The sequence below is a fragment of the Ixodes scapularis genome, unplaced genomic scaffold (assembly GCF_016920785.2).
Source record: "Ixodes scapularis isolate PalLabHiFi unplaced genomic scaffold, ASM1692078v2 PGA_scaffold4__175_contigs__length_147842914, whole genome shotgun sequence".
In the NCBI taxonomy this organism is placed as follows: domain Eukaryota; kingdom Metazoa; phylum Arthropoda; class Arachnida; order Ixodida; family Ixodidae; genus Ixodes; species Ixodes scapularis.
In genome coordinates, this window is record NW_024609879.1 from 102,868,920 (window position 1) to 102,893,996 (window position 25,077).

The 25,077-nt window shown below is 47.6% G+C and overlaps 1 protein-coding gene across 1 annotated transcript in view; it reads right to left on the reverse strand.

Moving 5' to 3' along the window:
• Window positions 1–25,077, reverse strand: part of LOC120842141 (venom metalloproteinase antarease-like TtrivMP_A) — a 61,413-nt gene that overhangs the window by 14,842 nt on the left and 21,494 nt on the right. The window contains exons 7-10 of the mRNA XM_040213169.1: window positions 24,846–24,917; window positions 23,760–23,917; window positions 23,226–23,275; window positions 2,828–2,936 (exon numbers count right to left, since the gene is read on the reverse strand). Of these exons, the coding sequence (XP_040069103.1) occupies window positions 2,828–2,936; window positions 23,226–23,275; window positions 23,760–23,917; window positions 24,846–24,917 (389 nt within the window). The remainder of the gene's footprint in view (window positions 1–2,827; window positions 2,937–23,225; window positions 23,276–23,759; window positions 23,918–24,845; window positions 24,918–25,077) is intronic.

Genomic DNA, 25,077 nt, shown 5'->3' on the forward strand with positions numbered 1-25,077 from the left:
TCCGCCAGCTCCGCCGTTTTCTGGGCCTGGTGAATTACTACAGGCGGTTCATCCCAGGTTGCGCGGCAATATTGCTTCCCCTAGAAGCGCTCCTTCAAACTACGAAGGGTACAAAAGCCACTGTTGACTGGTCTGACGCTGCAGACAACGCTTTCACTACCATCAAGGAGCGTCTCGCTTCTGCTAACCTCTTAGTTCATCCAGAGCACGACGCCCCCACGAGCGTGATGGTTGATGCTTCTGGATACGCAGTAGGAGGGGTGCTGCAACAACGCATCAAGAACGAGTGGCTCCCGCTTGGTTTCTTCTCCAAGAAACTTACACCAACCGAGCAACGATATAGTGCCTTCGGCCGTGAACTCCTCGCGGCTTACCTTACCATCAAGCACTTCAGATTCTTCCTGGAAGGACGATCGTTTGTGATCTTTACAGATCACAAGCCACTAACCAATGCCTTCAGATCATCTAAGGCCACATACTCTCCGAGAGAGACGCGACACTTGGCGTTCCTAGCTGAATTTTCTACCGACATTCAGCATATCAAGGGCGTCCACAACATCCCCGCCGACACCCTCAGCCGCGTCTCCGCAGTTCAGTACCGCGGGTGTGACCTTAGACAACTCCCTGCTCTACAGGAGAGTGACGAAGAGCTCCGCAACCTTCGCTCTTCCCCAACCTCCTCTCTTCATCTTGAGGACGTTTACTTCTCCGACTTGGACACAAACATCGTTTGCGACGTCGACCCGGCGACCGGACGGAAACGGCCTTATCTGCCCTTACCACTTCGGCGTCGGATCTTCAACAACCTTCATGCACTCTCACACCCAGGCATCCGCGCTTCTCAAAATCTAATCGCGGAACGATTTGTCTGGCCTGGGATGAACACTGATGTCCGCGCGTGGGCACGAGCATGCATTGCTTGGCAGCAGAGTAAGGTGTCCCGGCACACCATCACGCCTCTGGCAAAGTTTGCACTCCCCGACACGCGCTTTGCCAACATTCACGTGGACCTCATCGGACCCCTACCGTCATCGCAGGGCTACCAGTACCTCCTAACCGTCATCGACAGGTTCACGCGCTGGCCGGAGGCTTGTCCCATCAAAGACATCACTGCCGAGACTGTCGCCTCTGCGCTTCTGTCCACCTGGATCTCCCGCTTTGGGGTTCCCGCCGAAATCGTGACCGATCGCGGACGCCAATTCGAATCGGCCCTTTTCCGAAGCTTGACAACTATTCTTGGCATCGCTCACTTGAAGACCACAGCCTACCACACGCAGGCAAATGGTTTGGTTGAGCGGTTCCATCGCCATCTCAAGGCCTCCCTCATGGCCCACTCCACACCAGATAAATGGGCCACGTCTCTACCCATCGTCCTCCTAGGGTTGCGCACAGCCATAAAGGAAGACCTCCGATGTGCCGCATCACATCTAGTTTATGGAGCATCGCTGCGCCTCCCAGCTGAATTGGTCAGCCCTACTACTCCGATCCACGGCAGCCCTACGATGACTGCAGGATTGCCTTACGTGGAGGACTTAGCCCGTCTGTTCGGTGACGTGCGCGCTACACCGACGCGGACACGCCAGAGCAAGCCTCCTTTCTTCCATCGCGACCTGCACAACAGTGGTTACGTGTTTTTGCGCGTCGACAGCGTCCGCCGTTCGCTCCAGCAACCTTACACTGGTCCCCACCTCGTCGTGGCACGTGGCGAAAAAACATTCACGCTGCGAGTTAATGGCCGCGACACGGTCGTGTCCGTTGACCGCCTCAAGCCAGCACTTGTTGAGAGCGATACGATCGCTCAGCCGACTGATCTTTCCAGCGTGCAAGCCACCTCGAGCTCAACAGTAGCACCCGCGACCCGCATCAAACACTCCAGGACAGTTCACTGGGACGACTCCGTCTCCAAAGGGGGGCCATGTGGCGATAGCCACTGAGAAAAGAAGAAGAAGATCGCGTGCAAATAAAAACGAGGAGATCAGTTCGATTTTGGAATGCGTCAGACGTAGTCGCTTTTCGTCTGTCTTTCTCTACACAGCCAATAAAAACCTTTGAACCCTTAATGCCCTGGAGCAAACGACATTTCTCTTTTTTACGAAATTAGGTTTAGGTAAACGTCGTCTCATAGATAGATGTTGTCTTTCACTTTTATCTCAAGATCCAGGGAACGTCCTATTCTCAAACTTTTGCACCCTAACCTCCCCGCTAGCGGCATTATTTGACAGAATTTCAGCTCTCTGCAATGCGTATTTTATTTCTGAGGGACGAAAAACCTGGTTTTATTTTCTCCATCAATCCCGCTGTGAACGCCGCTAAAGAAAAAGCTTTCGAAGTTTGTTTTCAAAGTAGCCTTCAGTTAGGGCACCGGTCTAAACGAGTGTAATTTTATGCCTATGTGTACTATGCATGATAAACAGGCGAGTACGTTCTAAGAAATCTGAAGTGTTTCTGACAAAGCAGTTGGTAAACCGCGCTCCGCAGACTGCAGCAATTGCCTCCCCCAACTGCTTTGCGAAAAACGCTCTAGATTCCTTGTTTAAAACGTTAGAAGGGAGGAGATTACTGAATACTTCCCTAAACTTCTTGTGTGTCCGCGAAGCGGTGTTACATTTTATTTTTAATTGTGGTGTTATGCTTTTGAAGTAAAGAGAAAGCGTGTTCACACGAGTGTTGATCGTCAAACGTCAAGGAAATGCTACAGCTGTTCGCAACCAAAATGTCCCCCACAAGCCAGGAAAAAAACATGTTTCTTTTGTTGCAGGGTTTCACGCTTCGAGCGGTTGAAGTGTCGGCGGATCCCGTTTGAGAGACACCGTTGAAGTCAACTTACGAGTGTCCCAGTTCGTGCGTTCCGATGTCGATCATCCTGTAATCTCCTGGGGTATCTTCAACAATGGCGATGCGGGTGGCGGTGCAAATGGATGAAACGTAAGCTAATCCTAAAATTGATTTAAAAAAAAAGAAAAAACGAAGCCGTTACACAAATATGAGCAATTGTAAAAATCCTTTGGAACGTTAGGGATTAATGCCGGAGCTTCGAATAGCGGTAAAAAAATCCAAGAAGCGGCACGTCTTTTTCTGTGGGGGCGTCCAGTCTTAGATAGTATCGCGATACTGTAACTTGTTACTTTCTTAACTTTTAACTGTAACTCGATACATTTTTTAAGGTAACTGTAACGATAACTTAAATGTCTTTCTTTTTTTAAGTAACTAAGAAGTATTTACAGAGATACAAATATATTTCGCGAAAACAATTACCCTATTGTGTGAACACTACAGCCGGCTCGACCATGTGCGGAGGCTGGGCCCTACGTTAGACGCGACAACATAAAACAAGAACTCAAAACTTTTTTTCGTCAAAGCTAGGTGCCGGCGCAGAGGGCAGACGTGTTTCTACTTCTGTTTCTCCCATTTTCATCGTGCGTGAAAGCGTATTTAGCTTTAGCTTTATTTCAACCTCTTTGAGCGTGACCTTCTCGCCTCGTCTCCACCCTTGACGGCCTCATCGAACACCGCCGCCTCTTTAAAGGGACACTGACAGGGTATTTATGCTCGCTGAGGTTTTGAGTTGTACGTGACATATGAGAGCCCAACTACCCAGAACAGCATTTGCGGCTCGAAATTCGCTTTCTTTTCACCCGGAAACCGCCGGTCGAGAACTGGCCGGTGTGAGCCGCGCTCACTCTTTTTTTTTGTGGTCACGGGCCGTTTTCAAAGGTTTCGACGCGACCACCAAATTTAAACAAAGTCGTGGGTTATTGAAGGCACACAGTCAATACTAAAAATAAAAGAAAATATGAAACCCATTTTTTGTGGCTTCCAAAAAGCTGCAAGTCCGTTGATTGAAAAAAAAGGTAGTACAGACAACCGGAAGCATTCTGTGCTTTCACTGCATAATTCTCAACATGGCGTCGTTTCGCGTATCGTGGGACTAGCGGATGGCAGCGGACGACGGGCGTAGGACCTCTACTTCGGAACTGTCGTTCACGGTACCGGCGAAATCTGTCTTCCTTCGAAAGAGAAATTTTGGACCGATCAAAAGAACTAATATTCATCCCGTACGACACGCCCGACCAGCAAGCCGACTGCACGAAAACGTCGCCGAGCCGTCGTCCCTTCTCATGGCTGAAGGCATCGCTCCCTCAAACGTCAAGCACGAAGTGCGTACTTCGAGTTGAATACGCACGCGTACGGTTTCTTTACGAGGTGCGAATGTGGCATATGCGTGGTGCTGCCCGACTTCAAGCCGGGAGTGTATGAAGTGAAGGGAAATCGGCAGCAAACTTCCGACATACAGCCGACCTGCTTCATTACTACGCATTCAACAGTTCCTTCAGTAGCTCAGGGAGTTCGCTCCCGGCTTTCATCGAGAGCGGACGGAAAATGCAGCGCCCTGATAACAGCGCGTTATCGGCTCCCGTGAGCCGAGGAATCACGGATGCCGCAACCGGCGTTACCGATGAGTATCGTATTCTGCTCCCCCGTTTTCCGGACGGAAAGATGTGCATGAATTCCGTGTTTCTGCATGCCGACCTCGCTGGCAGACCGTACAGAGCCGTCGACTTTCGTAACGGCCTCAAGGAAATCGTCGATGGCTGCGACGTGGTGTCGTTTGGCCAGTACCAAATGAGCCACGCATGGATGTTGACCCTGAGGGTAAAACATGCCTCGTGATCGACCCGAATTCGAGGATATCAAGGTGAAGCTGCTTTGGCTCCCAACATACTTGGAGGACCGGCGGGTCGCTGAAGCCCTCGAGCCATATGGCAAGCTGCGGACCATCACGAGAGAAAAGTGGAGAGTGCCGGGCATGGAAACTATGCGGACTCTAAACAAACAAGTCTTGTTGACGTTACACGACGCCGTGACCTCTGCGGAGCTGCCCCATATGCTCAGGGTGCATGGCGTGCAGTCACTTCTGCTGGTACCTGGAAGACCATCACTGTGTTTGCGATGTAAGAGAGTAGGCTACATTCGGAGGCAATGCCGCGCCCCGGAGTGTGTTAAGTGTCACAGATTCGGTCACGAGAGCAGTGAGTGCTGTTCAACGTAAGCCTCTGCGTTACGGGGCAGCAGTGAAGAGGACAAAACCAAGAACACTTCATGGACGTCTCTGAGGTTGTGGACGTGACTGGTGAAGTTGCGTCAACTGCTCAAGCAGAGGGCACACCCCTAGCCCCAGAAAGCACGGCGACGACTAGCAACACTCCGGACGCTGAGTCAGCTGCAGCCAGTTCTTCGAGGGCCGAGGGCACCAAAGCTGCGGAGGACTCCAGTTTTAGCAGCAGTCCAACCAGCAAAGAGCAACAGCTGAAGGCAGCATTGCCTAAGGATAGTAGTGCGCGGCCCAACAGGGAGGACCGCCGTGACTGTGACCAAATGGACACCTCTGCTCCCGACGCCAATGCACCGAAGAAAGGGAATGAAGCCAAGAGAAAGCAAGTTTTAGTTCCCGCCACCACCGCATGTAAACGTCTTATTCCTGTGAAACAACCTGTTTGGCAGGCTCAGGAATCACACCCCCCTTAAAACAAAACGGCCCGGAGTTTTGGCTTTGCCACTCTAAATGTTAGAGGGTTTAGTTCCAGGAAAAAGCAATACCAGTTGCATTGTTTACTTGAGGACAGGGAAATTGACTTTTTGGCGATTCAAGAAACAAAATTACCGAGTGAAGAGCAGGTGAAGCAGGCATTACGTTTTTTGTTAATTAAAAAGTCCGTTGAACTGTTCCATTTACGGTAACAAGCAACCTTTCTGACAGATTTGTCATGTGTGATTTTACCGTCTCAAATACAGAGCGGAGGGTGGTTTGCGTCTATGCCCCTAACGGCGTCAGCGATCGAGTTACTTTTTTTAACAACTTACGTTCCCATCCACTTTGAGATCGGAAGTCATCATGCTTGGTGACTTTGACTGTGTCGGGAAAACTGAAGACAGGATTCCCACTAGAACGCGCCTCGACAAAAGCGAACATTTGTTACTTGACATAATTGAAGAGTGCGATTTGACTGACGTGGCGGAATTTCATTCGCGAGAACGCACCATTTATTTTACACATTTCCAGCAAGCATCACACGCCCGTCTGGATAGGATTTATTGTTCTTTAGAACTCATGAACGAATTAAACAGTTACGCTGTACAATCGGTTTATTTTACAGATCACTGCATGGTCGCCATAAGAATAGGCCAGACATTTCGAAAACCGAAGCGCATCAATTGGAAGCTATGGAAGCTTAATTCTCAGCTGCTTAAAGATGAAACGTTTACAACAGACATGAGACAACTGCTTAAACAAGTAGCTAGCCAGAAGCAGCCCGTTAGTGCGGCGTGGGAGCGCTTCAAAGAAGAATTGAAGCAACTGGCAATAGAAAGACCAACAATAATTAGTTGCCATGAGCATAAAGAAGAAGAAAAAAAGCTACTGAATGTTTTGCGTCTTTTGCTCGAGCTTGAATGTATAAACCCAGGACAGGGAGCGAAAGATATAAGCTATGTAAAGGCTCAGTTAGACAGCATATATCAAGAGCGATATCAAGGCGCGGACGTGCGCTCCCGAGCTGAAAGATGTCTCCTCGGAGAGCAACTTATAAAAAGCAATGGGAAACGAAAAACGCCACGCCATGACGAAGGAAATTTTAGAAATAGAGCATAACAATAAAATAGTTACAGATAAACAGGAGATTCAGCGCGTGTTCGTCGAACACTACCGTTCACTCTTTGGGAAAAGCGAAGATATAAAAGACACCAAATGCCTCATCAGGCTGACATCCCTGCTCCCGCGTCTAAACGAACAACAAATAAAGGATCTTGAAGACCCGATTAGTCTAGCAGAAATAGAAAATGCAGTCGATGGCCTTTCTAACGGAAAAACTCCCGGCCTTGACGGCATTATTTCTGAGTTTTATAAGATGCATAAAAAACGTAATTTGCCAATTTTGTCAGTGTTATTTCGAGAGGCATACCAATCGAATGCGCTGCCCCCGTCCTTTCTACGTACTCGCATGGTTTTAATTCCGAAGAGTAAGGACAAAAACGAACTCCGCCACGTCGGTGGTCATCGACCTATTCCATGCAATCTGTAACGTAGATTATACGATTTGGGCTAAAATTTTGACAACTCGGTTACAGCGGGTAATCACTGACTTAGTAAAGGACCACCAAACATGTGGAATTAGGGGAAGAGCAATACAAAGTAACATTCACGTAGCCCGTAGCATTTTGGAATCTGTGTCCATTGAAGGCAGTCAGGTCGCGGTGCTCCAAATAGACCTGGCGAAGGCGCTTGACCGGGTTCAACATAATGTGCTTTTCAAGATTCTGGAACAGGTTGGTGCTGGGGAAATAATTTTACAGGGCGTTAAGATGTCGTATACTAATTGTCACACCAGCCTAATACTTAATAATAATGTCTTGGAAAGCATAGCTGTTGAGTCGTCAGTGCGACAGGGATGCCCTTTATCCCCTCTACTTTTTGCTCTATACTTAGAGCCGCTGTGTCAGAGTATCATCAAAAGCGAGAGGGTGAAAGGTTACGCCTTGCGCGGTGTAGAAACCAAAGTTTTGGCATACGCAGACGACATTGCCTACATCTGCAGGGACAAAGCAAGTGTCATTCACGCTGTAGCGCTCACGCGCAATTTCTGTGCGGCAACTGGTGCGGCAGTGAACCTGCAGAAATGCAGAGGGTTTTGGCACGGACCCTGGGCAACGACGCCCTCTGAATACTAGGGTATCGAATGGATCTGTACGCCCTGTGAATACCTTGGAGTGCTTCGGCAGCAGATCAGAAACAGCTCGGCCTGCTGGTCGGATGTGGCGATCAACCTGGAACAACGCGCTATGCGCTGGTCTCACCGAGATGTGTCGATCTTCACAAGGTCGACAGTCTGCAACGTTTTTCTTGAAGCCAAACTCTGGTATGTTCTGCAAGTACTGCACTGTGCAAGACGCAACATAAAAAAAAAATTCACAGAATATTTGCTGTGTTTTGTATATGTAAACCCACCTGGTTGCCCATGCGACGGGACAACCTTTTCCGGCGCATTCTAGAAGGTGGCATCGGCCTGTCGCATCTGTTTATCCGCCAATTGGTTTCAAGATTTCTTTTTTTTCAGAGATCAAGAGACTCCTTTCGTTCGTAAAATGATTCAAGCAACACAGGCATCCCACCTCCCATCATTTTTGGTATCATCTGTGGGAGGCCGAACCGCAAGGTTAGTGGGGTACCATAAAGAAGTTGTGGACGCCTTCAACTTCTTAAGTGTCAGATTTTCTAGGGATTATCTCGGAACCGTTTCAAGAAAAAAAACTATATAGAGACCTTGTGGATGTCCTTTTCCCAACACCAATCTATCGTGCGATCTATGAAGACTGCCCTGGTCGAGATGTATTATGTCGCGTAAAAAAGATCGGAATCCCTCCAACGGCCAAAACTTTCTTTTTTAAGTTGCACTGTTTTGTACTACCGACCAAAGTATGGCTAAATGAGAAAGGGGTGTTCGTCCCATGGACAGTGAATTCTCTACTGTGCAAAACACCAGAAACTATAGAACATGTTTTTAATGACTGCTGGGACGCAATTTTCTTCTGGGATGTCCTGCAGCGCACGTTGAAAAAAGACCTTAACATTTCACCGCATTCAATACGTTTCCTGCCTGTTTCTTCGGAAGACACTGTGCCGTATGATCTCACTATGCTCTTGGGTTTATATAGTACATGGAAATCTCGGATGAATGTAAGGAACACCATTCAGGCACCAAAACCTGTGAGTTTTTATTTTATTCAGTGTGTAGCCCAAATCAAAAGTATATACGAGTGTCGCGAAATTCTGCCCGACTGGTTGCCTCTGCTCTCTAGCTCAATGAATATCAAAGTGTTCTAGATCACAATGTTCGCCTGAGTTAACCTATGATGTGTCCTCTCGTCCTGTATTCCCATGAAATAAAGAAAAAAAAGTGAAAGCCGTTTACAACTCCCTGTAACACCGAATTAGAGCGCAGCTCTTGAGGAGGAGGAGGAAAGGCTACTGGGGGGGGGGGGGGTGAAGTGACCTGGGGGGGTCACGTGACCTTGGGGGTCACGTGACGATGCCGATGATGTCATCAGTGATGTCACTGATGACGTCATCAGTGACGATGACGATGCGGACTCCGATGACGTCATCAGCGATGACGATGACGATGCGGATGTCGCTGACGTCATCAGTGACGTCACTGATGACGTCATTCATGATGATGACGATGACTATGCGGATGCCGGTGACGTCATCATTGACGTCACTGATGACGTCATCAGTGATTATGACGATGATGATGTGGATGCCGGTGAGGTCATTAGTGACCTGGGGGTCACGTGACCTTGGGGTGACCTTCGGGGTCCCGTGACCTTGGGATGACCTTGGAGGGTCGCGTGACCTTGGGGTGACCTTGGTTACGCCGACGCCGACGCCGCTCAAGCCGGGAACGGGCCCCTAAGAGCTGCGCTCTAAAAGTGAAAGCCGTTTACAACTCCCTCTAACGCCGAATTAGAGCGCAGCTCTTGAGGAGGAGGAGGGAAGGGTACTGGGGTAGGGGGTCAAGTGACCTTGGGTGGGAGTCACGTGACCTAGGGGGGTCACGTGACGATGCCAATGCCGATGACGTCATCAGTAACGATGACGATGCGGATACCGATGACGTCATCAGTGACGTCACTGATGACGTCGTCAGTGATGATGACAATGACGATGCGGATGCCGGTGACGTCATCAGTGATGATGACGATGACGATGCGGATGCCGGTGACGTCATCAGTGACGTCACTGATGGCGACATCGGCGAGGATGACGATGACGATGGGGATGCCGGTGACATCATCAGTGACGATGACGATGGCGATGCGGATGCCAGTGACGTCCTCAGTGACGTCACTGATGACGTCATCAGTGATGATGACAATGACGATGCGGATGCCGATGACATCAACAGTGATGATGACGATGACGATGCGGATGCCGGTGACGTCGTCAGTGACGTCACTGATGACGTCATCGGGGGTCACGTGACCCCGGGGGTCACATGACTTGGGGAGCCACGTGACTTTGGTGTCACGTGACCTTGGGGGTCACGTGACCCTGGGGGAGGAGTCACGTGACCTTGGGGTGACCTTGGGGAGTCACGTGACCTTGCGTGTCACGTGACCTTGGGGTCACGTGACACTTGGAAAGGGGTCACGTGACCTTGGGGTCACGTGACCTTGGGATGACCTTGGGGGTCAAGTGACCTTGGGATGACCTTGGTTACGCCGACGGCGACGGCGACGCCGCTCAATCCGGGAACGGGCCCCTAAGAGCTGCGCTCTAAAAAAATCCTTCAGTAGCTCAGTGGAAAGACGTCCTCTTCACACGGAGTAGGCACAGGTTCGATCCCTGGTGTGGGTACCTTCTTTTTTTTTTTTTTTGTCAAGCATTTTGCGATGTTTACATTTATCTTTTTACAATAATCACTGAAAAAACAATTGTTGTGGACGATACGTCGCTGAACTAAATGGTATGGGATTCCATTTTTGACACCTGCGAACTCAATGTAGTCACTTTACACGAAATGCAAGGAGCATATGAATCGGATAGCGTCCGCTTTCCGAGCTTCGCGTAACTGTTCTACAGGAATTGCAGTCAGCCTCTGATGCCGACCTGTTGATCTTTCGGGAACTTGTGCACTCTGCCGCACAATGCCACTTTCAGATGCAGGACATGTGAGGCAACTCTTCACGCAACATCTTGGGAGTATTCTTTTCGGAGCCGATCACGGGAATTCACTACTAATTGCCAACACTTAAATGTACAAAACAACTCATCTTGAAGTACAGAACAGCGAGCGGAGCAAACATAACTGCAAAGGAATCGCACGGCAAACGAACGCTATTCGTCTGCTACGTGCGGAGAAAAAAACATCCGCACGGTCGGGTGTAGCCACGTGACTTCCGCCCCACTCACTCTATCCTCTCCCCTTCTCCGTGCGATGCGGGAGTTTCGGTTTCGGTTTTGAGCGGTTGCGTTTTTTGGCTTTATTAAAAAAATACGCGACTCCGTAGCAAAACATTATTTTTGTAGTATTCCGACCCCATAATAAATCGCCTGACAAAAAAGGAAAAACATTTGGGGGGGGGGGGGGGGGGGGGGTGTCAGTGTCCCTTTCACCAAGTGACAGAGCCACCTCGAGGAAACACGCAACGCGTAGACACCTAACGATGAAGTGTTTAACGCCGAACGAGAGCCTCTGTCGTTGGCGCCGGAGCAGACGCGGCGATAGCTTTCTTTGCGAAAGCGAGTCGCCGCCACTAGGCACAGTCTAACCGGGGCCACAGACGATGTTTCTACCGGTCGACTTGCCGTTTCCCAGGGGCCGTGAGCGCGTGATCCACGGTCAAGTCTTTTGATCTGCATTGCATAGAAGAAATTAAAAATAAAATCCATACGCATTCCGAGACGACGTTTTGTTGTTCTGGTTCACTCCTTCCCTTACCTTGATTGGTATGCACTAACGGTCTTTTGCACTTTATTCAGTTGGTTTAGCCTTCTGCACCCCTCCCTATTATTGTAATGGACCCCGTCTGTTCATCGGTATCTTTCTCTCCTATCAGCTGAGAAAGGGGAATTAGATTGAGAAAAGAAAAAGAGAACGTCACAAGAAAGAAGGAAAAAGTTGGATGGTAATCAACCGTTATCGCTCAAACGAAAGGCTGTCATGAGTGAACGTGGTTCAGCTATGAACTACACTTTGACCTTGTCAAATAGAGTGGCGATAAATTCACTGCTCGCTGCAGACACTGCAAAAAAAGTATACGCAGCCTGGAGGACCTCTTCCGCCAACCTTCACAAGCACCTCGGGGTGAGTTTCGACCTTATTTCTGTACACTACAGCTGGGCATGAAGCTGGAACGATGGAAGGCTGAAACTTTGACAACGCCCTCAATGACTTTCCCTCTATTAGGAAAGTTCTTTCCTGAATACTGCACTTCCGTCCAGCGCACCCGTTGAGCGTTGTAGAATATGTTTTAGCATCACAAAGGGAAAGTTAAAAACCCAATGATGTGGAATATTAAATAATTAAAATATTTATTATCTTTACTTTTTACACTGAACATTTTTTAGCAACATTTACGTCATTAGACGAAATTTAGTTGGAGGTCACGGCACTCTTTAAGCCCCGTTTACCAGATCAGTGCCCCCGCCCATTACTACTGGGTTGGCTTGGCTGCTCGGCTGAACATGCTAAGAACTCTATACACTGTTAGCAAGTCCCGTGTATTTGGCGAGTATTTGGGGTGAAAAACACGCTATTTACACAAATTACCATAATTTTACACGATCAGTAACGGATAATTCGTTCAGAAATCATGCGAGGTTGTAAAAAACGTGTTTTGGTTCGGTCATACACGCATAACCGTGCAGCCGACCTCGATAACACGCATCGCCCCCGGCGACGACCGCGGCATTGCCGGCTATCGAAGCACCGGAATGCTTGGGGACACACTTAGAAAGGACCGTCGAGACAAATGCCGCGGAAAGAAACATGTCTCGTAGACAGATATGCACCAAAAGCAATTGCGCCATGTCGCAGGACGTTGGTGAAACCCGCGCTTACCGTGCTCGCCGCCATCTTCTGGTCGATGGCAATGCGGCTTCCCTCATGTCGCCTATGTTTGTATTTAGCTTAGGGGTCTTGATAATAGTTTCTTACACACCAAAAATAAAGTCATGGGTCTAATTATTCGTACCAAACAGTTAAAATGGATATAAAAAGCGTGTCCTCGATGTGAACACGTGACATTGCACTTGGTTTCGTTTTTGCTTCAACTGCAAGCGATCTGGCCACGGCGCAAGCGCAACGCCGATGTACGCTGGAAGCAAGAGCCGGTTGGCTTTTGTTTGTTTTTGTTTGACCGGAGAAAATCTGGCAAGTATGGCAAGCACGCATGGCGCCGCTATTGTTTTGGTTTGATGGGACGCGAGAAGCTTCGCATAGAGCTTTGCAGTTTGCGAGCACATAGTGAAGACGTGACCGGAGAAGTGCCCCTGTGATGTTCCCGGAAGACGGAAAGTACCATTCGTAATCGTCGTGTGTGCTTTGAAAGCGAAGGGGGTCACAGGGTCCACGATTGCGCAACCACAAGCCAAGGTTCACGACAGCGCGGCGTTGACTTCGGCGATCTCGTTCTGGTTTGGTGCAACAGGGCGATGCGAAAAGAGCTGAAACGTTCGTCGTGTGTGGTGCGGTGTTTTGTATTCCGGGTCTGTTTGAACCGCGCTTTTAACACGGAGCGCAAATTGTTTGTTGCGGGGTGGAGGTTCAACGGGTACAGTCCCGTCGTCGTCAGCTGGTCCGGTCCAGCTGGTCCGAGAGGACGCAGCGAGCGGTTTTAAAAGTAAATCTTCCTTCGTTCCGTTTCAAAGTGTGAAGATATCCCGACACATACCGTGAGTAAGAAGCAGCGGGCGTTTTCAACAAAATTACGTCGTTTTAATTGAATAATGGACTCCGGATTGTTGTCTTAGATCTGCCGTTTTTATGCTTCGTGTTGTACTGCGTTTGCACTGCGACGTACACCGCTCGAGTAGATAATTCGGTCCTGCAACGAGTTTGTTGTGCCAATCATGCGACGTGAATAAATTAGGGCAAGGTTTCCTACCTGCCCACAGATGCATGTACTGAGACCATTGTTTACGTAGTGAACGTAGTGCTTTTTCTTTATTTGGGGAAGAGGCGTTGGTGCATTTATTATGGTACAATCACTTGAGAGTTAAGAAATTGGAGAGCGAGCAAGCTTTCCCAACTTTGTCTCTTTCTCTCTTTTACTGCCCTGTTTCAGTTTCAGTAGGCATATCTACTAGCAGGTACAAACTGCTCTAAAGCAGTTAAAAAACTGGAAGCTTAGGACGGTGCGGACTCCGTGTTTCGCGCTTTTCCCAAGGTGACGGGGTAAATGCTTTTGTGAGGTATGCCGAATATGCAAGCGATTTTTTTATGCCCGTCGTTTGCGTCTCTCCAGCAAAACGAATAAAAGAATCTACTACAAAGGCGCAATCACAAGCCAAGATTTACGATAGCAGTGCGTTTGCTTCGGTGATCCCTGTAGCTGTATTTTATCCTGCTCTCTGCAACACCGTGTCATGACGGAGAGCTGGAATGGTCACGGTTTGTGCTGGCCTCCCGGTTGACAGAAACCCGCGTCGCCCGCATCGGCACCGAGTGCGCTTGGGCTGTTGATGCTCAAGCCTTTCATCCGCGGCTTGTCGCCAGCTCATTCTTCTGCTCAACGGTGAGGAAGGGCGAAAGTAACCTGGGAAGTGAATGTAAATCCTCGTTCATTTAGTTATCCGGTGTCAAAGTGTGGAAGATGTCCAACGTGTACTGAGGGCGGGAACTACGAACGTTTTGCCTTGCTTTTATAACCGAAACCACACCAACGAGATAACTGCCTTGCGTACTCCAAAATGACGGAAGCAATAAGTTTCAACAGGTCGAGTACGTCACCGGGGATGTAGGCGAGACGGCGCACACTGTTTAAACACTTCCAGTATCCACGATTGGTACCAGGAAAGCGACGTCAACAGAGAAGGAGCTCGCGATTCAGCATAATGCAGTGCTACGGGCCCGTGTATCTTCAAAGTTCGGGGTGGTGGCAGTATAAAAAAGAAGACGCATCAGCGCATCACACCAGTGTTTACGAATAACACCGGTCACAAACTCCCGAGCCCCACCGCTCCACTCGACACCGACACGACATACGACAACAAACTGCATCAAAACGCCCCTAAAGTGAAGGTGTCTGCTCCCGTACTGCAACTAGCGGAAGTGAAGTGTTGGGCAGATGTCCTTCACAAAAATATATAAAAAATGCTTTGCGGAAGGACCATTTTCATTTGTTATTGTATACGTAATGACAAAATCCCAATAATTTGTTTTCCTATCTGATTCAAGCTAGTCGGAATGCTCATATCACTGGTCAAGCAAGAAAATAACAAAAATTTGAACTTTTTCATGACCGGTTTCAGATTTATTGTTAACGTATCGTTATTTATTGCAACGGACTAACATTATAGATTTTGCCTCCATACTTCTTAAATGCAAACAGTTCTAACACACGGCTGTCCATTGCGCCGTGTTTTGTGTATTCGTCTATAAATCTGTAACGGTCAGCGACCAAAGAGCTCACCCGCCCATGTCAAGCTTATATGCGCCGCGGGGAGAAATGGATATCGAGTAGGAAGTGTCGGTTCAATAAAGAAAAAAAAAAAGAGTAGGAAGTGTCGGGCGTAGTGTCGTCGTTGTGTTTGTGTACATGTCGGTGCTGTGTAGCATGTGGTACTGGTTTGCCTGCGTTGTATGTAGGGTTGCTCTCTAGTCGTGGTCGTTCGCAGTGTTAACAGACTCGTCTTTTTTTTTAAATACAGGCTGCTAGAAATCTCGATAGGTGGCGCAAGTTACCGCCCGATTTTAAATAGTTTGCTCAAGTTATTTATCCATGTGAGGTCGGCATTCGTTCTTTTGTCCAGCGGCTCGTTGAAGCTACCGACGCCGCCGACCGCCGACGACGCACGTACAGTACGTACCTTTGCACGAAGGTATACGTCCGCCGCTTGGAGACTTTACTGTGTATAAAAGACATTGAACGAGAACTAACGCGCCCTGTGTGCTTTCAATTCGGGTGAAAGGCGCGCGGCTCGCTGGGCTCGTCTCTCATCTGTTCTCGGCCGTTTCCGCCATGTTTCATAAGGAACACGCTCGAAACGTGTTTTGCTGAAGGCAGACATGGTGTAGCGTGTGAAGTTTACACAGCACCTCATGTGTAGACGAAAAACACAGATAGCTGCGTGTAAAATGAACACGTTTCGACGTGTCCGCTATGGGACAACGGTTTACACGTCTGGGCGTGTTATTTTTGCTAACAGTGTAGTGTCTCCCTTTCGCGACATCCAGTGCTCTAGTCTGGGGTCTGACGCCGCTCGCTAGTCGTGCGGGCAGCCGCGCGGCAGCCACTGGCGCCGTCTGCTATTTCACCACCGTCTATCGTCGTCTGCAGTGCCCGCGAGATATGCTGCTGGTCGGCGCTCGTTTTTGCCTCCGTCCATCTGCTATTCCGCCCCCGTCTAAAACGTTCTGCAACGTTCAAAAGACGCGACCATGAAAGCGGCGTTCTATTATGCGTGAGCCACGGTCCAATACAAGCGTCTGTCAGCGTCTTTCGATGTGTGGTAAGAGGAAGCCGAGAGGACTAAAAAAGAATCAACTAAATAAACATGGTGTCCTTCCAGCTTTATTGCTTTTGTTATTTTTCTACACGATATCCGCGAGAAAAATGGGTGAGCGTCGTGACGCAGAATTAAAACGCGACGTAAAAATATTCGCTTTGGTAAGCCAGGTGCACTGCAAAACTTGAGAGCCACTTGCTTTTCGAAGTGCAGTGTGCCTTTGTAGCTGGGAATCGGCAGCAAACTTTCTGATTTACAGTCGACTGGCTGCATTACTGCGAACGAGGAGCTCCCCCTTGTGTGCTTTACCATTACAATGTAAAAACTGCTGTCTGCTTCGCACAACCCAAAATGCAGATGGAAAAAAAAAAACCAATAAAACAAACGCAGTGTGGTGTAGCCACGTGATTTATGGAGGCTCTCCTCCTCTATGTTTCTCCCTCCTCTCTAGTCGGCACATCGCGCCATTACTCCGTGCTCGTGTTTCGGTTTCGAGTAGTTGGGTTTGTTTGGCTTTATTACAGAGATACGTGATTCATTAGCACAATACTGGTTGGGTAGCCTTCTAACAACATACAAATCGCCTGGCAACAAATAAAAAAAATTGGGGGGGGGGGGGGGGGGGTCAGTGTTTTTGTAAAAACATGCTACAAAGGCTCCGGTGCGGTATGCAGAACACGATAACGGCTTGCTTAAAGTCTCTATCGTTAGGATCCGGTTATTGCCATCATTGCTGCGACTGGGCACGAGCAACTACATGAATGCTCGTCGAGGCATTGATGGTCACGAGCCCTAATCGAGCGCTCATGTAGTGATCGTGTTCAATCTATGAGCAGCCAATCGCCACCCTTGCCCGTTTCAATCTGGATGAGCATTGTACCGGCGTGCGGTCGTGTTTCACTACTGCGTGCTGCACGTTAAAGACCCCAGGCTAGCGGTTGTACTGCACTGACTAAATTTCTCATCTACAGCTGGGAGACTTGTCTCCCGTTGACACAGACCAAGTTCTGGGCTGCATAAACCTACACACACCCCAATTATTATTCTATAAGCAGCATTTGACTATCGCCGCCCCAGGTGTGACACATCAGGAATACAACTACATGACCACGTCAAGTTCTGGGAAAGAAAATTCGAAAGATCAAGTTTCTTTTTATCCTTGAAATTGCACCTCTACAAGAAACCTTCTTGGTATTTGGCGTTGCGTGCTGGTATTGCCACGCGCGTGCCGATCGATCGCGTGCGGGGCCCAATGGTTGCCGCGCTTGACTCCCGCGAGAAAGGGCTAGGTTCGATTCCAGTCGGTGGAATGTTCTTTTATTAATTTTTTCAACTTGGAGTTCCCATCAGTTCGAGAATATTGCCGTCTGATCGAGTTCCGAATGTTCTACGCGCCCAAAGTTCTACGCCGAATGTTCCACGCCGAATGTTCCAGAAGCCCACATGTGTGCATGAGGGACTCCGCATGGCCAGCGAAGTCAGTCTCGCACCAGCGTTCGATCCTGCTGTGTCGCCGACATCGACGCCTGCGACGCCAACTTTTATTTATTTTGTTTTGGGCACATTTTCGCGCCTTTAAACGTTTAGTTTGCTTCAGTTTCCGTCTCCTCATCAATTGTCATTCGTGATCATATACTTGGGTCCCCCTATAGGGCCAGTAGGCAAGTGTAAAGCAAGATACATTTCATGCCAATACCGTTACATGGCTCTTTTATTTATCGCCGGTCGACAAGCATGTGAGTGTTGTCTCCTAGGTATGTGCACTCGCTGAATAGGGTCCCTTAGAATAGGTATTTATTTATTTATTTATCAATACTGTAGGTAATTGAAGACCCATACAGAAGTGGACATTTCTACAGACAAGAAGCACTACAGTGGTATAAGACATTCGCAATAAAAAGACAGACAAACAGAATTGTTTAGTATTCGGTGGCACGAGTAATCATTGACATAGTGTCACAATATTCAGTGACACTAGGGAAATTCTTCAGAATGAAGTGCTCGCGATTGCTCGTGCCTCGCACTCGCGCAGTTCATGGCAAAACCTTCCGAATCAGAAACTTTAAAAAAATGGTGGATTTGCGCGTTCTTAGAAAACTTAATAGGGAGTTTTAGAATAACGTGCGCAATTTTAGCGCACGCTAGCGTTAAATTTAGCACTTGGTTTAGCGCACGCGACGCAAGAGAGTTTTAGAATAGCGTTTCTCCGCCGCGACGCCAAAGCCCAAGCATCTCGCGCTTGCAACGCCACCAAGATACGGTCACGATTTCTATTTCACACACGAAATGCTGCAACTTGAGAAAAAAACAAGATTTTTGGTCCGGAGTAACAATTTTACATTTGTTTAAACGTGATGTGCGACGCGAGCGGTCGACAAGTCGTGCCCGCCGCATGCGTCGCCTCGGCAAGAGTGTACTGACCTTCGTCGCAAGCATCAAGTTGCCGGTGATCGTTGCCCACCCTACCAGGTTTTCTGAACCGAGTGCAATGCCGTCCCGAGGTCCCGTATTCGAAATCCCAGTCGCGAGGATGCCGCCGACGTCGCGCTCACAACACCGCCAAAGCGACCGCAACCGTAATCCTGGAAGCCGCCATTTTTTTGTTTTTTTTAATCCGTGCTCGTTTTGGCTGTAGCCAACTTCCCATCACGACTCCTCCTTAGAGGAGCGCAAAGGCGCTTTGCGTACGCCCGCTATTTCCGAGAAATAGCACACGCTAAAATTGCGCACGCAAAGCGCAAAATCTGGTTTGCGTTCGGAGCATGCGCAGTGGCGACGACGCCATTCTTTGCGTAAGCAAAGCTTTAGCGTGCGCTATTCTAAAACTCCCTAATAACGTCTCATGTTAACATCGGAGATAAACCGCTTTCTAAATTCACGCGTAGATTATAAAAAGACTCTGGTCGTACAGCCAAATGACGAAACGATCGACACCGCTGAACGTCTAAATCAAACTTTGAGAGGACAGAACGAGCGGGTTGGTATGAATAATTTGAGACATTACAGGTGAAATGTTAAATTGTTTTAAGTTAAAAATTTTGGCCGTGTTTTTTGTGTTTACCAAAGTGTTGGATTTTCACAGCATCCAATAGAGAACAAGCGCTTTAAAGGGGTTCATTACCAAAAATTAGGAAAAGTAGTAAAAGAAACGCCGTAAAATAATAAAGGATTGATAAGTATTTTGCGGTGATCTAATTTTTGCGAAAGGTGGAAGTAAAAACTAGTAGGGCTGGGCAATTGATGGATTAACCTACCAATTAAATGATGAATACTTTAATAGCCATCATGTTTTTTGACCATTTCATCCGTTGACTTTTGACGAACCAAAAGACAATGAAAATAAATATTTTCACCACGCAGTCGTGGTCGAGTACACCGGTATGAAGGACGAAATTGTTGGCGCTATCTTAACCTAAAGTAAACTGTAGGGCGAGACTGTAACTCCAGACACGCGAAGAAGGTTGCAGGTGTCCCGACCACTCCAATCACGTCCGAGTGTGTCCTTTTATTGCAGCGGATGTCATTGCGACCACCCAAAGGAGCTTGCTCTTGCCGGAGAACATCAGCTAACATCCGTGCCTCATGCAGCTGAAGTAATAGGCTGTGAGTGTGAGTGTCTTTGAACTGTCTTTAACTACACACCGAAGTTGATTAATAATCCAAGTTGTATATGGCGCCGTTCATCACAAATTCAACAAAGGCAAAACAATGTAATTTTGTAATTTTGGCTTTTTAAAAATAGTATGCACGAATATGAAGCAGACCGATTAATCGATTAAAGGATGGTGATTAATCGGGTTAATATTTTTAATTGACGTCCAGCCCTAAAAATAAATGATCAAAAACTGATAAAGCGGATAGATAGGTTTATCAAAACACGCTGCAACTTAAAACCCTATCACCAAACTTCATTAGCGCAAAATATCAAAAATTTAAAAAAGGGCAACTAAAAAAAACAATTTCTTGAACGTTTAGACTAATTGCATTATCATCATAGCTTTAAAATGCAGGCCGTTCACCCTTGTTGGTGTTAGACTGGTGGCAGCTGTCAAAACCCGTTTGCTCTGCTGACGTCTAACTCATGGTATCTTGGTTGATAGAGGGACCCACTGGAATGGCGAGGTCCCTGATTCGATACCAAGACCAGGCGGAATTTTTCAGTCGCGCACCAGTCCCCTAGCTGTGTTTAAATATTTATGTTTGTCCTTTGTCCTCCTTGTTTTTCTTCTCCATGGAATATTATTGCTATTCTTGTCCAGCTCGCTTGCACCTTTGCATCAATTACATTATCATTGTAACTTTAAAATGCAGGCCGTTCACCCTTGTTGGTGTTAAACTGGTGACAGCTGTTAAAACCCGTTTGCTTCGCTGACGTCTAACTCCTGGCTAGCTCAGTTGGTAGTGCACTCCACTGGAAATGGAGAAGTCCCTGGTTCGATAAGAGGACCACGTGGATTTTCTTATGGTGAATTCCGCTCGCAGATCTCGAGCGCTCCAAAAGCGCTCCATTTGGAGCGCGCATATTCCGCTCGCAGATCTGGCTCAAGTTGGTCATCTTCCGCTCGTAGATCTCTGGCAGCGCCCGCTCCACGGAGCGCCCCCAACTCCGCCGAACTTGCTCTGCGGGATTTCACAGATCTCTCCGGAAATTGACAGAGCGGCCCACGTGATTTCCGTCTAAATCGGCGGTGCGCAGGCGCGGCGAGGTTGGAGAGATCGGCGGGCCGGTCGGGCCACGGTCGGGTCGTGGAGTTGGATCTGTTCGGGTGCGTCGGTTGTTTACTCTGGACTGTGACGGCTCGAACGCTTCTACCTCGCGTAGATCAGGGATAAAAAGCCGGGAATGTGGAGCGTGGCAAATCGTAAGCGCTGACATCTGTGATCACCGAAGAAGAACGAAAAAAAGAACGACAGAAAAGCCGGAGGCAGACGCAAGGTTAGGCCTATTCATTCTGCAGCCAGTGATTGTTTACCTTTTTACACTGCATTCCATCGGCGTTTTCCCGTGAAATAAAGCAAGAAGTGGTTAGGCAACGACCGCGCAAGTGATGGTTTGTTACCTCTGTGTTTATTAAAGTCGTACTAGCAATCTGAACTCCACCGCTGGCAATCGCTGTCCGTGCCCCGCCGCTTCGAGGCGGCCGAAAGGTATGTGACGGTGCCGAACGCGGACGTCTTCGCTATTTGTGACATAGGCGCCGTGGTACGTATAATTCCGCCCGGCCTGTGTCGCGTGTTACTTCTGCAGCTAAGCAGTGACAGCCGTCACTGGTCGTCGGAAAGATCAGCCGGCTGAGGTGTTGGTGGGCTGGTCAAGTTCGAGCAGCCGTCATTTTGAACGGCGGAAGGAGAAGGGGTGGGGAGGGGTGTTGGTGAGGTCGCTCCGAAAATGCAAGTTTATCTTCCCCTCGTCGATACGGAGCGGGTCCCACGGAGCGGAATTTTGCCTCCCTCGCGGATTTTGGAAAGCGCTCCAGATCTACGAGTGGAATTCACCATTAGTCGCACACCAGTTACCTATCGCTGTGCTTGGAGACTGGTGTTTGTCTTCCTTCTCCCTTGTTCCCCTTCCCCAGGGATTATTATCGTTACTCTTGTCCTGTTCGCTTGCAGTTTTGAATTAATTGTAGGGCTGGGCGTCGATTAAAAATTGTAACCCGATTAATCGGAACCCTTTAATCGATTAATTATTTGATTAATCGGTTTCAATGATTTTCATTCATATGAAGATAAATTTACACTTCTTGCCTTTGCTGATTTTTTTTTTTTTTTGTTCGTTACTGTGTGCTAAAAGACGCAATGTGTAAATTTGTCGTTTCAACTTTGATGTGCTTTTTTTTAGGATCCAAAGAGTCTAACAACTTATTTTTCCTCTTTTAGATTCAGAGAAGTTTGTTGATATTTTCCGGCAGGAACAAGCTCATTTGCTTGTTTACAAAGCTCACTGCCGCCCTAAACAGACGCTCGCTTGGTGATGAAAGTGACAGTGTGCGGTATAATCTTCTCGCCTTGCTGTGGGTTGCAAACGTCGTCCCTGCCGCTTACATTACATTTAAATTTCACCTGAAGCTCACCCTTCATGTTGGTGTACTCCAGTATACGAAGTGTCAATACCGAAGCAAGTAAAAGGGGCAAAGGATACGCCGTGCCTCTTCAGTTCTCAGAGATTCTTGCCCGTCAGAGAGATGAGACGTCATTCACCCTTCCCGGCAAGAAACTTTCTCGCGAGGAGGCTGCGGCCTGGCGTCAAATACAGACAAGTAGATACACACACTTAGGTGATCTACACAAATTCTATCCCGGTAGATACTCCGATAGGTTCCCGCATAGTGGTGAATATCCGACACTTTACCATGTAACGTGGGCACGCCTATCTAATTCCTCGCTCCCTCTTAAACCTAACCGTACCTACGAGACCTGGGAGGCTGCGCTGCTCAGCTCGTCTGTTCAAAGCCAGCGAGAGCTGGTTGAGCGGGCGAAACTGGCGGCGGAAAGCACTGGAACCCTAGACTAAAAGCCCCACCTACAACAAGTGTTTTTTTTTTTTCAATTAAGTTATTTTTTTTCCTCCTCTTCCTCCTCCCTCTGAAGGAACTTATCAGTTAAAATTTAGCGTTGCTCATGTGTCCTCGACCCAACCAACCGCAAAGGAAGGCACTCGTTAAAGGAAGGTAGAAGGCGGGATTCATTGTTTACCCCGAATTACTGAGTAGAAAAAAACGAAGAAAAAAAATATTTTGTAGTTTGCTCCCCTGGCGTCTAACTCTTGGTTAGAAAAGTTGATAAAGAACTTCACTGGAAAGGGGGGTCCCTGGATCGAAACCCAGGACCAGGCGGATTTTTCTAGTCGCGCACCAGTCACCTAGCTGCGCTTGGAAATTTGCGTTGGTCCTTTATTCCCCTTGTTCTCCTGTCCAGAGGTTGTCGTCGTAGCCTATTGATCCCAAGGGTATTCGTTCATTGGCATCACAGAAGACCTAAGATATGATGAACTCACCATGAATTTTAGGGTTCCAATTGTAATTCTGCATTATGAGCATGTCCAAGCTGGAATTGTCAAACGCCATAACGTTTCATCTTTACAGAAAGGCAATATTTTTTCAATACCGAAAAAAACTTAAATCTTAATGCGGAATGTGGCTAATTATGTCCACGCTCCATGCTTTGTGACTTGTTTCATTGAAGTTAAGGTCAGTAGCTGCAAAGCGGTAATAACATATCTGAGGCATGTCAAGCCCTGTATTACACATATAGTATAAGTATATTTTTCGGTTTTTATTTTCTTAACCAAATTACAGTATATTCGGCCAAATATAAGTTACATGAATCGGGAAAAAAAAGAGGGGGGAGGGGAAATCAAACTATGCGGCACCAAAACTGTGACCGACTGTTCGCTTTGATTTATACAATGTAACTTCTTCATAAATTTTGCATGTATAAAGATAAACAATAAACAATATTCTTATGATAGCCGGATGTAGATTATCTCATTTTAATTGATTGAAGAAAAAATATTCGAGTTTTGACTTACCCTGTGACGAAAAGGATCACGTCTGCAGTAACGTTAAGCTGCTTTGTTTGAAAGTGATATGATAATTTCTTTAGCGATCCTTCCGAGTCTAGGTACCCGACCTGTTCGCTGACAAAACCATCTGGTGTTGGAGGCACCGTCACTACGTGCGAGTAGTTCTGGAAAATATAGGAAGCAAGCAAAAAATTGTGTTACATACAGTAAGGAGTATACATACATCTGAAGGTTTCACGAAACTCCTGCCAGATTATTGGCGTAGAAACTGCGCATCGCACAGCAGCAAGATTGATACCGTCTTAGTCGCTCACAAGGGCCCCATTTAGGAATATCACACTGCGCGACGCTGTTAGCAAAAACATTTATGTACTTGGCGCTGGTGTATCCGGGGCGACAGTACTTGGACAGCTCAGACATCGTATGTGCCAACTGCTTCTCAACGATGGACTCTACGACCAAGAGGCTCCCACTTCGCTTTCGTCGTCGGTTTTTACCGCCCCCCTTCCGTCGCTCGAGGTTGCGGCTCCATCCGCCGCCGCGATGTCGTCATTGGCGAATCATTACTCCTCTTCACTTTCACAACTGTTCTTTCTACCAGCTGTTACACCCTCATCCCCTCCCCCAACTAATGATGGCCGTCTGGCCTCTGGCTATAACATACACGCTAGTATTTCCTCTTTCGCAAGCTTTTATCTCACTTAACAGTTAATATTTCTTTAGAAGTTATAGGGTGTGGTAATAAGACTATTAATGTGCTGGAAAGTGCTCATTCAAGGCATAATCTTTTTCTGTAAAAGTGTGCGCCCGCCAGTGCCATTTTAAAGTACGACGCGAGAAACCTCCAATATTGTGTTTGTGCAAACAGTGTCGCGCGCTATATTCATCATGGTCTTAATAAGTTTTGCAAAAATATGAAATTTTAATTTGTAAATACATAGCCAAAGCATAGCCAATACATAGCCAAAGATCATGCAGCCCATTCATTAATGTCCTCTTTGCCAATTTAAAATTTTTCTCCCCTAGTTATTGGGGTTAGTTTGTAAGAGAATTTTGTAGTATTCAAAACATAATCATTGTTATCACACGTACCGCAAGCAGGATCACACCGGTGAGAAGAAATTGAACAGCTGGGCCGGTGAGCGCTGCGTATCGAAGGTTTACCTTCAGTGGAGAGAAGATTCAAATATAAAATTAAATTTGGGCACCTATTACTTCACATTGTTCATGCGTAGAAATAAAAAAATTCTATTAAAATCAATAAACTATTCGTTATAAACATTAAAACAACCTTTCCATGAAAGAAGAAAAATAATTATCGTAA